Source organism: Orcinus orca, chromosome 15 (assembly GCF_937001465.1).
Source record: "Orcinus orca chromosome 15, mOrcOrc1.1, whole genome shotgun sequence".
In the NCBI taxonomy this organism is placed as follows: Eukaryota; Metazoa; Chordata; class Mammalia; order Artiodactyla; family Delphinidae; genus Orcinus; species Orcinus orca.
The window spans coordinates 83821249-83838635 of NC_064573.1; the positions used below are offsets into that span (position 1 = coordinate 83821249).

Sequence of the window (17387 nt, forward strand, 5' to 3'; positions counted from 1 at the left end):
CAGCTGGCTGTGCTCCCGCCCCTGGCAGGCACGGGAGGCTGCCGGTGGGGGGCCCCCCCACCCCGAGGCGAGGCTGTGCCTTGATCTGCAAGAACTCACACCGACAGCGATCGTTCTAAAGGTGAGGGCCGCCGCCTGCCTGCATACCTAGTCCTTCCTTCGGTGAGCAGCGAGCGCCTCTGACCCCCCCTCCCGCCCCCAGCATCTCAGGAGACTCGGCCGAGGAGGGAGGAGGCAAAGTGTTCCAGAGTCACTGCCTGGATTTATTCGCTCAGGAGTGGAGCTCAAATGAGCTCTCAGTCTCTGAGGTCTCCAGAGGCTTCGAGAAAGAAAGGGCGGGCGGGCGGGCGGAGAGAAGAGCGGGCTTCCGGAAGGGGGGCTGTCGGGCACAGGCGGAGCAGAAAGTGCCTCCCTTCGAGGCAGGCGATCTGTAGACGCCACCTCCGCGCACACCCTTCCAGGGCGCCGTCCACGGCCCCGTTCGTGCCCCCCCACCCGGGGGTCGCGGCCGGGCCCCTGCCGGGCGGCCGCCAGCCTTACTTGATCAGCTCCTCCTTGCCATCCTCCACGTCCGGCTTCTCGTCCTCCTTCTCGGCCTCCTTCTCCTTCTCCTTGTCCTCCTTCTCCTCCTGGCCGCTGCGGGGCATCTGCTGCTGCTGCTGCTGCTGCTGCTGCTGCTGCTGCTGCTGCTGCTGCTGCTGCTGCTGCTGCTGCCGGGCCCCAGGGGAGGGCGGGGGTGGGGGTGGGGGAGAGGAAAACAGTGAGACAGGTGAGCCTCTGCACCTGGGCTGAGCTTGGCTGAGAACCCAGCACCCTCCGTGGTGTGAGCTGGGCAGAAACCCCCGGGCACTGGGGGGAGGCAGGAGTCACGGGGTGAGGTATAGAAAGTGCTAGTGTCAGACGCCTGGCCTCTTTCACTTGGTGACTGTGTGACCTTGGATGAGGGTCTTGACCTCTCTGTGCTCTGATTCTTCCCCCTGAAATCGTGCCGACCCCTTAGCCAGGGGCGGGGAAGCTGAAATGAGAGGCCCCTTACAGAGCCGGCATCTGGCACCAGTATTTACGTGGGGCGGAAGCCCCCAAGGCAGGAGGGAGGGGGCCCTGGTCAGCTCCAGGCAAGAGCATGGTGAACATGGGGAAACCTGGGTCACACCCTGACGCCCCAGCCTGCCTGCCTCTGACAAAGCTCAGGCCATCTCTCTAAGCCTCAGTCTCCACGTCTGTAAAATGGGCAGATGGAAGTGTTGTCCCCAGGTCCCCGGGGGCCCGTGTGAGGATGGCTGCTGCTATGATGAGGGTCCACTTCTGCTGCCGTGGGCCTGTTCTTCCTCTCGCGTCAGTCAGCCCTCAGAGGGGAAAAGAGCAGGCCCCACTGGACAGGAGAGATCAAAGGGGCTCACAGCAAAACCAGCCACCCTCCCCCCACCCCGCAGGCCTGTTCCTTTCATCTCCTTCCCAAGTGGGCGGGACAGGTGCTGGCACCAGGCTGCTGACACTGCCCTCCCCGAGGGGGGGGGAGTGGGAGCTCCTCCCCACACCGTCACCCTTTCTGTCCAGCCTGATTTCTCCTAAGGCACACACTGATTCTCTCGGCCACCCGGAAGTCCTCCTTGCGGGCAGCGGCCAGACCAGACCATCTTTCCAGCCCTTGGAAAAGATGAGCCAAGTGAAACGAAAACAAACACGCCGCAAAGCCTCTCAGTGTGTCCTGAGGGGCGTGGTCACACCAACTCTCCAACCAAGGAGAAAGAAGCCAAAGCCCGCGGGGAAAGTAAGGGTGGGGCTCGAGGGTTCCCGGTTCCCTTTCTCCCCATCTTTCCTCCACACCAGGAACGCAAGCCAGTCCCTGGCACAGGCTGCCCTGGCCTGTGACCTCACTACCGCCAATCCCCCCCGCCCCTCTCTGTAGCTTTAATTTATGGCCTATGATGCGGCTGAACACTGGGGCCAGCTATAGGCATCCTGTGGACGCCGGGACACACAGCGGGGGCCTGCACGTTCACGGGGAGCCGTGGGCTTCCCGAGGCTGCAGCAGTGTCCACCCCGGAACCTCCTGGCTCAGGTCTGCCCCCTTCTCTCTATTCTGTAAGAGGAGGGGCTGGAGGTGGGGAACGGCCTCCCTCTACCCCCTGCTATGTTGCTGTCAATTCCCGACGCATGGCCCAGTGTCCTTGAACTAGCCTGTCCCTCACCACCGCCCCAAACCCTGAAACACTAAACTTCCAACAGCCGGGGAGCTGTGGCCGCCTCTCACCCCTGACACGTGGAGCCTCTGCTGGAGCTGGCCCCGCAGATGGTAGCTGGGGTGGAGCAGACGAGGGGGACCAGGGACCAGGACCCAGAGCCGGGGGAGGTGGCACGGCCGACTGAGGAGGGTTCCCCCTCCCAGGGGGCCGCTCGGCATGGCTGCTGTGGCCACCAGGGAGACATGCCCGCCTTCTGCACACCCAGGAACCTGACGCCCAGGGCCAGAAAGGGCAGGGCCGGGGCTTTCCAACGGCAGGGAGCGTGACGTCTCCTAAGACCACCGTTGGTGCCAAGAACGCCCGGCTGGGCTGCAGCCTCACTCCAAAGCTTTACCTGCCGTCCCTCCCAGCAGCTGACTCCAGGCTTCCCTCCTGGAGCAGCTGTTATCGTCCCCTGGGTCCAGGCTGGTGGGGTCTCCAGGCCCCCTGGAATCTCATCCTTGGGCCGCCAAGCAGGCCACCGTCTGCCCCCGGCACGGCCAGCACGTCGCTGCCCAGCAAGTCTGCACCTGCGCCCTCCTGCCCAGGGCCTTCCTGCCGCCGTCCCCCTCCAAATGCTCAAGAAGCCCCACTGCGGAAGATGCCAGCATTTCCCAAGAGCTTCCTACACGCCCGACACTGCGCTGTGCACAGTCTATTGACCAGCTGCTCCCAGCCCCTCTGCAGTCCTGAGGATAAAGGCAAAGATGAAAAAACCAGCAGTAACAGTGACCTGGGGGTCGTCCAGGGGGGCTGCTCCGCCCCCACAGCATGCCGAGCGCCTTGCAAACATCAATACTATTCCACTTACTGCCCTTAGCCTGCCTCAGGAGGAAAAGGGCAGTGATCACTGCTCCCATTCTGCAGAGGAAGAAACTGAGGTTCAGACTGGCAAAGCTGCACCACCTCAGAGCGAGGGAAAAGGGGGTCCCAGAGTGGGGAGCGGGCGTGATCTTGTCATCCCCAAAGCCCTGCGGAGCGTCTCACCCAACTCCACACCCTGGTCAGCATCTTGGGCCTCAGATGGGGCGCTACGGGGATCCCTGCCCCTTTCTGCCTAGCCTACCCTGGCCCCCTTGCAAGATTCCTCGAGTCCCGATCTGGGCCTGGGCCAGCCCATAACGACCCCCTCCCCTGAATAATCATCCTCTTCACAGCATTAATAACAAAAAGAGCTCCAAGCGCCACGTGCCGGGCACGTGTTTTATGTACTCCCTCATCTCCTTCACCAACCCCCATCTTGCTCCCATTTTACAGAAGAGAAAACTGAGGCACTGCCAAAGCTGGGAAACGGCAACGCCAGGATTCAAACCCAGAGCCTGAGTTGACCCTGGTTACACCCAGGCCTCTCTCCCTCCTGCCATCTCCACCCCCCCACCTGCCCCCACCCAGTCTCGTGAGGAGGGTCCAAAGACCTAGTCAGCTCTAGAACCCGGTCATTATTCCCGTCGGTTGCGTCCCACCCAGATGCGCGATCCCAGTGTCAGACCCCGTGACCTTCTTCTCCCTGACACTCCAGGGCAGGGGCAGGCGACTCCCACACCTCACCCTCTGGGAGAAGTGGGTGCGGCGACTTCAGAGCCACCCTGGAGCCGTGGCGCAGAACCCCATGGACGGGCTCCCGGTTTCCTGGGGCCTGAACTCCACCTCCCTCTGGAGAGGTGTCCGTGTGCCCCGAGCTGAGTGATGCGAGTGGAAAAGGATGAAAGGGAGAAACCCCAGGGCAGTCCTGGTCTTAAACGTGGTTTCCACTGGGAGGGACCGTCAGGCATAATGGTGACCACCTGCCTGGCCTCCTGGTGGGCACAGGAGGTGAGCGGCTGTCGTGGGGATGCTCCTCTCACTCTGGGAGATTGACGGCGTGAGAGGGAGGTCCAACTGCCAGGCCCCAGTCAGCCGCCTCTGTCCCCGAAAGCCTTCGACATCAGAGGACAGCAGATACAGCGACGGCTAACTCAGGGCCGATTCACACGCGCTAGGTCTCCGCAGCTGATCTCAGGCCCATCGCGGACTGCAGGACGGCGCTTGCCGGGTTTCATGGGCAATTTAAAGCCACTGTTCTCACAACTGCACACACAGATCACCTGAGGAGCTCTGGGAAGTCCCGACGCCCAGGACCCACCCACACCAGTCGCATCAGAATCTCAGGGTGAGAGGCCGGCATCAGCATGTTTAGTTCCCAGGTTGTTGCCATGGGCAGCCAGGTTTGACGACCAGAGCATAAGACAAGGAGCCAGAGAACTTTCTGTAAGAGCCAGATGGTAGACCCTTCAGGGCCATCGGTCCATCGGCCTCTTTTGCAACAACTGACTCTGCCGTTTGTAGCTTGAAAACAGCCGAAGTGTAAACAAGTGAGCATGGCTACATGCCAACAAAGCCATTTACAAACACAGGTGGAGGACCGGATTCGGCCTGCAGGCCATAGTGTGCCCACCTCTGCTACCGGCTAGCACTGTTCAAACTGAAATGCACACACGAACCACCTGGGGATACTGGGAAAATGCAGATTCCCACTCCGTGGGTCTGAGGCAGGCCCGAGACCCTCTATTTCTAGGTAGTTCCCAGGGACGCCAGATACTGTTGGTTGCCGGATGACAGCGTGAGGAGCAAGGCTTCCGGGGGTCCCTGTTTCACAAAACACGTCCAGGACCCTTGCCACGGGCAGCAGCGGATGCCTGTGGACACGGGAGAAGAACCAGAAGCCAGACTCCACCGTCTCAAATGATTCCGGAGCGCAGGATGAGGTTCACCTTTGCTTTCCAGACATGCCATCGGTCACGCCGACAATGGGCTCCGTGCCCAGTGCTTGGTCGTGGACGTCCCTCCCAAACCACAGCACAGCTCTGAGGAAAACCTGCCCGGATCTATGGTTAGCCAGAGCCATCAGTTCAAATCCCCGAGGGACCCCTACTTCCGGAGCGCTGAGTGCTGGACAGACTGAGCGTGCTCTGTGCTGAAGCCCCAGACTGGCTGGGAGCTGTGCAGAAAATGATATGAATACAAACAACAAATGCTGATGAAGCACATGAACATGTGACGAGGCTTTCTCCTCCTCATGTGATACCTGCAGTTAATAAAATCCTCCCAACAACGCTGGCACTATCTCTGTTTTATAGAAGAGCGTACAAAGACACAGAGACCTTAACCCGCCGAAGGTCACACAGCATTTCCTAGCAAGATCCTACAGGCAGGTGCTCTGTCTCTCACCCTGGGGAATCACAGGCCCTTCTTCACCCCCGTTTAAGCCAAACTGTTCATTCCCTCCACAAGCACGCTCACAGAAAATACAGTCCCCAACCTTCCGGAGCTAGGACAGGACCGATGGAGGCTGCAGGGACGAGAAAGCTTTACAAAGGCCCAGCACATGGCAGGTGTGACAGTGATGCGTCCTGACCAGCGGGGATGAGGTAGGAGGCCTCCGAGCTGAATCTCCAAAGGCTTTTGGCGGAGAAGGGTGAGAGGGGACGTTTCAGGGAGGGGACTTCTTCAGGCAAAAGCATGCCGACGTGAAATCACCCACGGTCCTTACAGAATGACATACTGGACATGGCTACAGAGCTGGACTGGCCTTAACGCCCGTGCTCAGAAATATGGGAGGTGCCCTGACGGCTGTGGACAGCCACTGAGGGCTTTTTTCAGAAGGTGGAGGGTGGGCAGGATTGATGTGTTCCATGCCGTGTTTTAGGGCGATGCAGCAGTGGGTCAAGGGGTGGCCATTGGTTCCAGGAATGAGAGGAGAGAGTCCAGTGAAAAGGTGGTACCAACCATCCAGGGAGGAGCCGGTGAGAGGGGACGTTTCAGGGAGGGGACTTCTTCAGGCAAAAGCATGCCGACGTGAAATCGCCCACGGTCCTTACAGAATGACATACTGGACTTGGCTACAGAGCCGGACTGGCTTTAACGCCCGTGCTCAGAAATACGGGAGGTGCCCTGACAGCTGTGGACAGCCACTGAGGGCTTTTTTCAGAAGGTGGAGGGTGGGCAGGATTGATGTGTTCCATGCCGTGTTTTAGGGCGATGCGGCAGTGGGTCAAGGGGTGGCCATTGGTTCCAGGAATGAGAGGAGAGAGTCCAGTGAAAAGGTGGTACCAACCATCCAGGGAGGAGCTGGTGAGGTTTAGTGCTCAGATGACGGGTCCTCTCAATGCCTGATGAGACCTTCCCGACACCCAGCAACACCGGCTGCGGCACAATCTCACTCATTCATTCAACAAACACTCTGCTGAGCATGTACTACGTGCCAAGTGCCTCTAGTGAGCAAATCCAGGAGGGGGCTGCCCTCGAGACACCCTATCTCTTGGCAGTGGGGGAAGGGAGATCGCAGGAGCCCAAGGTTGGTGGGAGGAGTGGGGTCAGGGGTCAGGACCAAGACACAAGAGTTTTCTGTTGCTGGCAGCCCCTTCCTGACATTCGGCCCCCACCATTCTGATCCAGTTCACGTGTCTTCCTGGAAGGAAAAGGCAGGCAGGGGATGCTGCCTTGGCCCGTGAAGGGCGTCCTTTATAAGACACACAGATATAGCTGTGTTGGGCCAGCGCGTACCAGCTCACAAGTGCAGACTTCAGTTTCCATGAATTTTGCAGGTTAGTTGTTAAAAACAGCCATTATTCAAAACGGAAATGCACAACCTTACAATTAAAGAAATTATCATAAAAACAATGGTAGTTAAGTACTCAAAATGCATCCCTTCCCAATTACTTGACTCCATTTGGCTGTTATCTGTGCTCTCCTTTGCCACGGCATCCACACGGCAGAAGGAGGATATGGTCCCGTCCCCCGAGGCGCTATGCACGGCCCCTTCCCAATTCCACGTTCAGCGAATCAGCATGATGGGAGCATTTACACCATGGTGATCGGCATGCGCTACAGTCGGGGCTTCGCCCCCCCGAAAGCTGGCTGTTAGACACTCACCAGCGCTCCACCGCACACAGGCGTGTCCCCAGAACCTGAGCAACGTTCAGCACCCTCTCCCGTGACGTCTGTTCTGCCTGCAAGGAGCTGGCTGCTTGAGGCAGCTAAGGCTCTGTTTTACTGTCAGTCGATCCTGTCCCGCTCCTTGGAATAAAATCAGTGGTCCACGGCACAAGGCTGGGCGATCTACCCCCTGCCCACCTCACCTCCCTAATCCCCACCTTCTCCTCCTGCAAGATGCCACACTTGTTCCTGCCTCAGGGCCTTTGCACTCACTGTGTCCTCTGCCTGGGAGACTCTCCCTCCAGCTCTGCCTGACCAGTTCTTTCTTATCGCTGAGGTCGGAGCCCAAAGGATCCCTCCTCCGAGAAGCCTTCAGAGTCTGCTCCCTAAAAGCTGCCCTCTCTCCCGTCAACCGCCTCCTGACCCCAGCTTACCGTCTGTAACCGTTGCTACCACCTGAAAGAATCATGCTAATTTACTTGTGCCCTGTCCCTCTCCCACGTGGACGTGACAGCTCTGGGGACCTCGTCTGTCCTGTTCACTGGGGCATCACCTAGAATGGTGACGTTGTGACGGAAGGACAAAACAGACCGGAACTTGGTCACCGCCTGCCCTCCCCCGGGGGCCCCCTCCTGTTGTGGCTGGAGCTGGCCCAGGCCACACGAATGCTGCTCTTCTGGTAACTATTTCCTGATTCTTGTTAGCCGAGCTTGAAACGCTTGGATGGGAGGTCTGTCAGCCCCACACAGCCTCTCACCTCCTGGGGTCTGACTGATTCACACTCACATTTTCCACGTCCTCCTGTCCCTTTGGTGTGGTCCGCCTCAGACAGTGCCGACGGGGAGCTGGGTCTCCCCTGCCACTGCATCACAGCCCATGAGAAGGCCGTGTCTCTTGTCTCCCAAAACGGCAGCCCAGCTTGCTGGGTCCCTGGGGCCTGGACTTCCTGAGAACTGCGTCCCCCGGGATGTGTCTGGGAGACTGTGGGCCTAGACGAGCCTCCCATAGGTCCCTGCCCACTTAGCACAAAACTGGGCAGGGAATCAGGGACATCTGCTTGCTGGAGCCCTAAATCTGGACACAATCCCGTCCCCAGCAGAGCGGAAGCGGCTGCCTCCCTCAGGCCTGGGCGGCCCGGGAAAGTCCAACTGACCCCCAAGCTGGAGGCCCACCCGGCCAGGGTGGCGGTTTGAGGCAAGCACGCTCGCGCTCACCCAGCAGGCAGGGACAAGCTCAGCCCAGTCTGGGGCCTGCTACGCGGTCCCTCCGTAGATCTCACCGTCCCAGGGGGGCGGCCAGGGTCTGGGAACCGGCACTGACTGCATGGTGGCTGCCCCTCCCCCCGGGGGCTGTGCTTGGCCAGCCCTGGCCTGGAATGCCTTCCGGTCACGCTGTCCCCTGTGCAAGCTGCCTGAGGCGCGGGAGTCTCTGGAGTACAGAGCAACTGGGAACAAGGTCACCTGTCCCTCGGCAGGGAGCTGGGAGGGGGGGCGGGGGAGGGGAGGGAAGATGAAGGAGGGTGGGTGCGGGGGACACAGACAGAGACAGGAGGGATGGGGGGAAGGGGGCCTGCAGGAGAGATGGGGGAAGGGGGCCTGCAGGAGAGATGGGGGGAAGGGGGCCTTCAGGAGAGATGTGGGGGAGGAGCAGGCCCCACCTCCCTGGACTTCCCCCATGACCCCCCAGGCGTGGGAGGCTGGGCGCCCTGTCCCCGTGCCCATCTCCGTGGGAAGAGAAGACAGCCCATGTGGCCTCGAGGAGGAGACCCCAACCGGCGCAGCTCCCAGCTGGGCCCCCTCCCCTCTGCGGCCGCATCACCCTGGGGGATGGAAGCAGGGGCACTCACCCTCGGGGACAGCCCCCTCTGCAGCATGGCCCCCCCATCGCCAGGAGGGCCACGTGGCCGCCCCCGGTCACTGCTGCGGAGTTGGGCCGTGCTGCCTGGGCCGCGCTGGCCTCACAGCCTCGGTTCCCCGACAGTTTGCATAGTTAAGCCGACTTCTGACCGCAGCATTCCTGGGTTCCAGTGCTGCAATTAGCTGGGATAATGTGGCCCCTGCATCCATGAATCATGAACTATAAACTGCTGTGCCGTCACCGGTGCTCCAAGCTGGCCCCCGGCTCGGCCGGTGATTCACCTCGAAGAGAGGACGCTGGGGTACCACCCACATGCTCACCAGCCACTCACAGCCGGATCTCGGGGGCTGGGGTCCAGGAGGTGAGGGCTCGGCGCCCTCCTGCCGAAGCCCAGGTGTGCACGGCTGGCAGGGGGTGGGCGTGAGGGGGCTAGAATTCCTGCATCTCCCTCTGTCAGAATACGGGGAAGCTTCTGGAAAGTGGGTGGCATCCTCTCTTAAACAAGAAGGGCATCCTGACACTCCAAATGGCCAACACGTGTCCCAGCCACGGCAGGGCCAGGCAGCAGCGCAGAGGACGCCAGGGTGGCCTTGCCCTCTCGGGTCATCGAGGGTCTGAGACCAGACACATCAGACGGCCGATGCTTTTCATGCAGGAATTTTATATCCCCTTTCCTAACCATCCACGCTTTCGAAACGCAACCACAGCAATGACGAACAAGGGGCTCAGCACAGGGTGTGGTGAGGCCGCGACGGGGCGTGTGGCACCTGAACACACGAGGTGACATCTTGCGGCCCACTCTCTGCTTAAGCATTGGGGCAGGTCAGGACCACCGTAGAGTGCAGTTTGCAAATATGCAAACATGCAGGATTGGTCCCCAGGATGGACTGGCCAGGTCCCTTTCTAGAAGGGGCCTCAGCCGCTACGAACGCCCTCAGCCTCTATGGCCCCCTCTGCACACCTGGGAAGGGCCATTCCAGCGCCAGAGCACTGCCCCTAGGGCTGGTCCAGGCTGCCGCTGAGCCTGTGCCCTGCCTCGACTGCCCCTTCTGCCACTCTGCTCCCTTCCTTCCCCTTCCCTGGCAGGTGGCGACTCCCCAGTAAACACCCCGAAGGCCGAAGGCCGAGGTCCAGCAGCAATGCTGCCAGGGCACTTGTTAGAAATGCAGATGCTCAAGCCCCGCTGAGGGGCGCCACCCAGCAGTCTGTGTTTCCACAAATCCTCGTGGTGAAAGTTCAAGAACTTCAGCTGGACGCCAGCTCCATCTCAGGGTCCGTAACTCAGCCCGAGACACGTCCCTCCCTGGACCCCAGGAGGGCACAGCCCAAGGACACTGGCCACGGCCAATCTGGAGTGGATGGTGGTATCGGGAGAAGGTAGAAGGCCTACGATCTGGGGAGAAAAACTTCCCACCGTGGGTTCCCCTCTTCCCCAGACTTGGGGGTTTGAGCCTGGAGCCCGAGACAGCCTCCCCTCATCACCATGGCAGGAATGACCAGGGGAGGGGTGCTGGTGGCAGGTGGGTACCCCTCTGTCTCTGGCCCTGGGCCGTGTCCAGCCAACTCAGGAAATGCACCTTCTACAAGGCGGCAGCCTGGAGAAGGGCCCCGCTCGCTGACACCTCGGAAGTCCCACCTCACGTCTACCTCAGAGGCTCTTAATCGGGATGGGCCGTGAGACGCCGAGACAGCTGGGCTCGGCTGACACCCTGTCTCTAGCTTCCTGCAGGATCGTGGCCTCGTGCGGCTCTGAAGGAGAAGCTTTACAGCACTGGCATGCAGTAGGCACTCAATAATTGCCCGCTGGATGACCACACAACATCGTGCATCCGACGCCTCTGTGGAGGTGAGTGGGGGTCAACCTTAGAGAAGTGAAGCGGGAGGGGCCCATCCGAGGGACATCTGTCGGGCTGACAAGCTGAGCGGTGCCGCGTGGCCATCCTCAGCCTCGGCGTGGCCGGAGCCACGGGAACCACATGAGGATCACAGCCTGTCCCAGGGTTCTGAGCTGCCAGAGGCGGGCCAAGGATGGATCGGACACAAGGATGGGACAGCAGAGCTGTCACCTGGGTGGCTGCTATGCCCCCGAGGCTGACTGCTCCCCACCCCACGGTGGATCGCTCTCCAGGCTCATTCCCACCTGGCTCTTCTGGCTTCACAGAGCAGAGGGTCTCTGCCTGCCTGACGCCCGACCGCCATCTGCTTGCAGTATCAGCCCACGGGGGGCCGCCACCGCCGGTGCCCATCCGTCCATCCGCGTGTAGGCGCCCAAGCACATACACCCACACCCACTCCGTGCCAGGCTGGGGAACCCCTACCCGTCTCCCTGGGAGATTCATCAGCAGGATCACAGGTTTTATCACATCAGGCCCGCTGCAGCAACCGCACCTTGAATTACCAAGAGGGGATGCGGGGTTGGTGTGTCTGCCGTTTACTTTGCTGTCACGGGGCAGAGGGAAGAGTTACGGCCACAAAGTCAACACTTGGGTTGACCCATTTATTCCATACTTATGAACAGGGCTGGCAGGCAGTGGTGAGGGCAGCGGATCTGCCTGGCACAGGAGTCCTTCCAGGGTTTGCACGTTAATTTCCGTCCCCGGCAGGGCCTGGGCCACGTGGCGCCTCTTCACAGCCACAGCCGATGAGAGGGAGGGCAGAGCCCCAAAGATATGTCCCATCTCCCAAGGAGACAGGGGCCTCGTGCCCTGCCTTCTTCTCTCTTTCTGCAAGAGGCAGGGCGCAGAGGCATCCCTGCTCCAACCTGGGAGCCCCAGCCTGAGATGCCAGCTTGAGCAGACCGTTAAACCTCACCAGACAAGCCCCACGTCTCAGCACTGAGGACGCCACAGCTAACCCAGGACAGCTCAGATGAGAATACGAAGCCAACGCTTCTCCTCTGCTATAAGACACTCCAGGGCCCCCAGGGCCCCGACCCTGGACTCTGTCCCAAGTCACATAATCCTATCCCTACCTCTTCCCTCAGCCTTACCATACTCCAGCCCAGAGGTCTTATACTGAGGGCTGAGGACAGATTTCGAGAGCAAATGTGAGTTGCCCAGCCTATCCGGTGCTTTGTTGTTATTGGTTCTTACGTGACCTAAGATTTAAAAGTCAGGCAATTTCACATAATTCCCTATCTCCAGCTCATCATCAAAAATCAGATCTGGTAATACAGGGCCAGGTAGTCAAGAGTCAGCTGGAGCTGATATGAGGCACAAGCTCTCTAGTTAGCCCCGGGCCTCACCACTCCCTATTGCCTCCTATGGATTCTCCATCCCTTCATTCATGTAAGACCCTGGAAGGTATTGAGACCCCTGCTCCTAGGACTCTAAGGGTACTGTGCACTCTCTCTCGTGTCCTGGCGCTTTTCCACCTGCTGTTCCCTCTGCCCAGGACACCCTCACCTCTGTCCTCGTCCTCCCAAGAGGCTGTCCCTCAACCTCATCTTTGGGGTCCCTTACTCGATGGACCCCCTCAGGCAGACCACCGACATGCTGACTCGGAATCACCTGTGTACACCTGGTCCAGACAACGAGCACAGAGTCCCCCGCGTCAGCACACAAATGTCCGACGGGCAGATGAGTCAGCTAGCAAGGCATTAACACCGTGAAGTGGGAGGCATGGCAGCCAGGACCAGGGGCAGGGGGCACCAACGGCCCCCCGCTCCCCAGGACTCATCTGGAGATAGCCCCTCCCTAAATGACGTCAGCACACAGTCTTTGCCTCCCTCCACACAAACGTGGCTCTCAGCACAGGGTGAGAATGGCCCAATCTCTCCCCATCTGACTCAGAACCCTTTTGTCTCCAGAGCCCCCAGCCCAGCCACCAGCAAGGCCCTCATGAGCCCACCCACAGGGCCCCCACGAAGGCAGGGAGTCGGGGGGCACTGGGAAGACGAGCAAGAGAACTGGCACACAGGAGATGCTCAACAAATAGCTGACAACGTTTTTAAAATCAATCTAGAGGCCTTTCTTTATCTCCCCCTTTATTTTGCCACAGTCCACGCCACGCCCTCCTCACTGCCTCTTATGCCGGCACATTTATGCTCCCTGCCCCGGCATTTATTTGAGTTTCTGCATCTCGGTCTAGACAAATTCCTAAATGCACTTCAATTTCTAACACGCCACAGCTAGTTCTTTACAACTGAATAGCGCCAAGCCAGTAGGCCTCGGTTTTACACATCTGTTAGATGGGCGAGCAGGCTGGCCAACGGTGGCTGCACAAAACTAGAGGAAAACCCTATCCACAAACCAAACACAGCCACCCTTCAACGATCCAGGCCAACGACAACCAATGCTCAGTCTCAATCATCTTAGCCTGACGTGCAGAATGCAGTGAGGGGTTTACTCTCCCGTCAGCAGACTTGCTTCCCTGATTATATGTGGCTTAGCCAACAGAAAAGTGGGTCGGTACTCCTGAAGCACAGTTCCCAGAAAGCAAGAAAGGAGACACGGGATGCAGGCTAGGAAGCTGCGTGGACCAACCCATCGTAGGCTATGGGGCTTGATCACAGAGTGACGGTTTCACAGGGGACACTGGGACCCCACAGGTGATGGCTGGACTTGATGCCCTCAGGGTCCGGCTCTCTCCAGCCTCGGGAAGGGAAGACGGTGGCCCTGGGGTAGGGGTGGGGGTCTGGGCTGGAAGACGCCAGTGACAGGGACCACCCACCTAAGAGAACCTCTCTGTGTCCTGTCCTCCCAGCACATGCTAATCCCGGCCTTCGTCCCTTTCCCCTGTCCGGTCCCCCACGCCAGAGGCCCCAGGGAAGGGCCTGCCCCAACCCCCTCCAGTCCGGCATCTAACAGCAGTGCCCAGAGCTTCTGCAGCTTCCGGCCCGCATCCCTCCGCCTGCAGCACAAGCCCACCCCCCCCCCACCCCGTAGTCCCAGCATCTGCTCTGGGCTGATTCTTAACAGCCCGGAAGTGAAACAAATCCTTCCCCTTCCCTCCATCTCCCCGACACCAAAACACTCGCGAGCCCCCTTTAAAATGTGTGCCACTGACACCCTTCATCTTTAACATAATTTACAGAATCTTTTTTTAAACGAATTCCCTTTTCGTCTAACTCAGAGGTGAGCAGACTTTTTCTATAAAGGACCAGATAGTGAATATGTCAGGCTTTGCAGTTTCTGTCAGGACTACTCAACTCTGCTGTTGTAACAGAAAAGCTGCCACAGTAATATGTCAACGAATGGGCATGGCCGGGTGCCAATAAAACTTTATTCACAAAAACAGGTGGCAGGCTGGACTCACCCGAGAGCCATAGTTTGCCAAGTCCTGCTCTAACTTAAATCATCCTTCAGTCATATCCGAAGCACTGATGTCTGAAAAACGGCACTCTAGAGTACTGGCTGTTTTTTCTTTCACATATGCATTGCAACAAAACACCAAAAATTCTTTCTAAATTTTAAATGTTAAGTTTGTAGACCAGCCCAAGTCATCCTGAAAGCCCGGCCCTTGCTCTGGGAATGCGACCCTAATCCACCACAGGGACGGTGGGTCACCAAGCCTGGAGTTCTAGAATTTTCCAGGCTGAGGGTGGAAGCGGCCATTTCTCCCAGGTCTCTTCTCTGCTGCTGGGATAGGAGGAACACCCCCAGAGAGGGTCTCCCAGCCGCCAGGGAAGGGGCCCAAACTGAGGGACCCGCTGCTGAGAAACACGAGGAGATGTCACCGCACGCTGCCCCCGAGCATGCCGGGAGCCCTCCCGGGAGCCCGCCCCGCCCCCCCCCTTACCTGGCCCTTGCCGCGGCGCCGGTAGCTGCGCCTCACCAGGCTCTTGTAGTTCTCATTCTTCTTGGTCAGGTAGTAATAGAGGACACACTCAGCCACCGTCTGCAGGATGGAGAGAGAAAAGAACTCTGAGGCGTGTGCAGTGCAGGTGGTCAGAGCAGGAGGCCGGGAGCCAGAGGCCTGGCTTCCAATCCTACCTCCTCCAGGTACTGGCTGGGTGACCCTGGCCAGCTTACCTAACCTCTCTGGGCCTCGGTTTTCTCACCTGTGTAGTAGGGGTACTAACAGCACGTATCTCACAGGGTTGTCATGAAGACCAAGTAAGTTAATACACATACGTGTAAAGGACTCAGGACCACAGAACACACCCTGCAGAGGTGTTAACCTCTTCGCATTGTGGCTCGTGCTACTGGCAGTCGTAAGGACGAAGCTGTCACCTGTCATGCCAGCCCCAGAGAACAACGCCTCCGGCTCCCCAGCTCGGGTCCGTTCGCTCACCCTAGCTTGCTCCTCCCTAACATTTAGGGGCCTGAGTAACCTCTTCCAAGCTTCGTGCATCCAGCCTAATGTCGCCACGCAACTCTTCGTCTCTTGGGACATTTATGTCTTTTCTCTGCTTCGGTCTTTGCCCCGCGGACCGGGGTCTGAATCCTGGCACCGCCACTTGCTGAGCAAATGACTGGCGCTCTTGGAACCCCATCACCTCCTCGTCCAAACGGGACCATTAAGAGGGCATCGTCCTCAGAGAGCAACTGAAGGACAGAACACGACGATGCCGCCACCTGCGGCCACGGGGCCCATCCAGGTGACAGCTCGCCAATGCTGGCAGCTGTTACTGAGATAAGGTAAAATGTTTCTGTGATGCTCGGTGCTGGTGCCAAGCCCGGAACTGGCCTCTGAGGGGCAATCGTGAGGGCCGCTGGGTGCAGAGGACGGCTGGGCCTCAAACCCCCTGCGTCCTCATCCACTTCCTAGAATGGACTGTGAACAGAGGCTGCTCCCAAGTTCAACCGGACCACAAGCATGGCCCGCAAAATGGTTGAGAAAAACATTTTATAATCAGAGGCCAATATCTGCAAACTGGGGGATGTGGGTGTCTGACTTCCCCTCGAACAACTCAGGAGACTGCCTTCCTGTGCTGGGCGGCCACGGGCTGGCCCTAAGCAGACAGGCACGGGCTGGCCAGTCCACAGAGCTCCCACCCTGCCATTGGCCTCACTTACCACCAGGAACCGCCAATCCCCAAAGGCACAGCTGGCAGCCCCAGCTTCAGACCCTTCTGGAAGCTCTATTTAAGTCTCAGCTTGGGCTGCCTCTTAGCCAAAGGACACCGTAAAGTTTATTCTCCAGCATAGAGACCTCTGATTCCCTCGTTCAAACAGTTCTGCTCAACTGCCAATTTCTGAAACCCCTGCTTCTGTCTCCGGGGAGACCCGACCTGGAGCCTCCCGGGTTGTCCACACCCCTAGTAAGAAGCTGTCACGAACTCAGAGGAGAGGCTATTTATAGAGCTCGCTTCTCCACACTGGTTTTTCAGGCCGGGAGAGATTTCGCTTCCCCACGCTGCCCCATCTCCCTCCTTCTATGGGTATCGGCTCATTGAGGGCAGATGCTGAGAACAACTGTTACCCTTTAAAATACCCGCCTGGATCTGGTTCCGACCGCCCTCCCGCAGCAAGGAAGCATGAGGCCTCCAGTAGCATGGTATTTGCAAAGCCGGGAGTGGGCAGACACCCCGTCTGAGAGACGAGATTTGGCGAAACGCTGCTTTGAACACCCGGAACAGCAGCCCCAGAAAGTAAACCTTTTCAGGAAGCTTGTCTGGCTCCGCCCTGATGATGCTGGGGTCCAGCGGGCGACTCTGACACAGGGCCACGTCCAGCCCCCCAGACTGGCTCCCTCCTACCTGTGGCCGCTGCGGCCGCTGCCCAGCCTAGCCTCGTGGGTACACAAAAGGGGGCTGTACCGTTTCCTGGGACGCTTTGTGTCCACCTGCCAACAAGAAGCCTGAGCAGAAAGAGGCACCGCTCCAGGCTGGGTGTGGGGGCAAGGCGGAGCTCAAGCCTCAGCTCTACGAAAAGGGGATGAGGATAAACCCCACGCCAGCCACACGCCTGGCTTCCCATCAGGGGTGTCAGCGTACAGTGACCATCAGGGGGACCTAGAAAGGTCATTCCATCCAGCACCCTGGAAGATCGCCGCTCTTGCCTATAAGGCCTTCATTAGGGCGCCAGGCATGGCACGGCTTCCAGAACCCACGTCCAGTCTGCCAGGACGCTTGCTGCCACGCTGAGGAGCTGGTGCACACAGCTCTCCTGGGGTTTCCCAGACTGGAGCTCCGCCCCGGGAGAAGGGGGCGGGGCCTGCGGTTGCTGCTCCCAGGAGGGAGGAAGGAGGGAAGTGCGGTCTGACACAGCAAGGAGAGCACGGGGCCAGCAGGCAGAGGCCTCGTGGGTGGGGAGGGAGGGTCCTGCGGCCCAGCCCAAGCGGCTGCCCCCAGGAGTGGCCCCCAGAGGGGAGCGGGGCGGGTGGCGCTGGGCCGGCGGGCAGACTCACCTTCCTCTCCAGGAACGATGCGATCAGGCCGAAGTTCTTGGGGTGCTGCATGAATCTGCGGGGAGAGAAGGGCGGGCCTGAGACCAGGCCGAGGAGGGC

At 59.4% G+C, this 17387-nt stretch overlaps 1 protein-coding gene across 49 annotated transcripts in view; it reads right to left on the bottom strand.

Annotated features, from left to right (window-relative positions):
• The window catches only part of NCOR2 (nuclear receptor corepressor 2), a 227924-nt gene that overhangs the window by 72315 nt on the left and 138222 nt on the right, over positions 1–17387 (bottom strand). For 21 of the 49 annotated variants that reach the window (XR_007471850.1, XM_049698364.1, XM_049698340.1 and 18 more), the window contains 3 exons: positions 17289–17343; positions 14736–14834; positions 541–710 (listed from right to left, as the gene is read on the bottom strand). Coding sequence is in view for 48 of the 49 variants with exons in the window: in XM_049698364.1 (XP_049554321.1) it covers positions 541–710; positions 14736–14834; positions 17289–17343 (324 nt within the window). In the remaining variant the exon portion in view is untranslated. Of the gene's footprint in view, positions 1–540; positions 711–14735; positions 14835–15955; positions 16215–17288; positions 17344–17387 lie in introns of those variants that run through there. The other 28 variants (XM_049698373.1, XM_049698371.1, XM_049698369.1 and 25 more) reach the window with 21 other exon arrangements.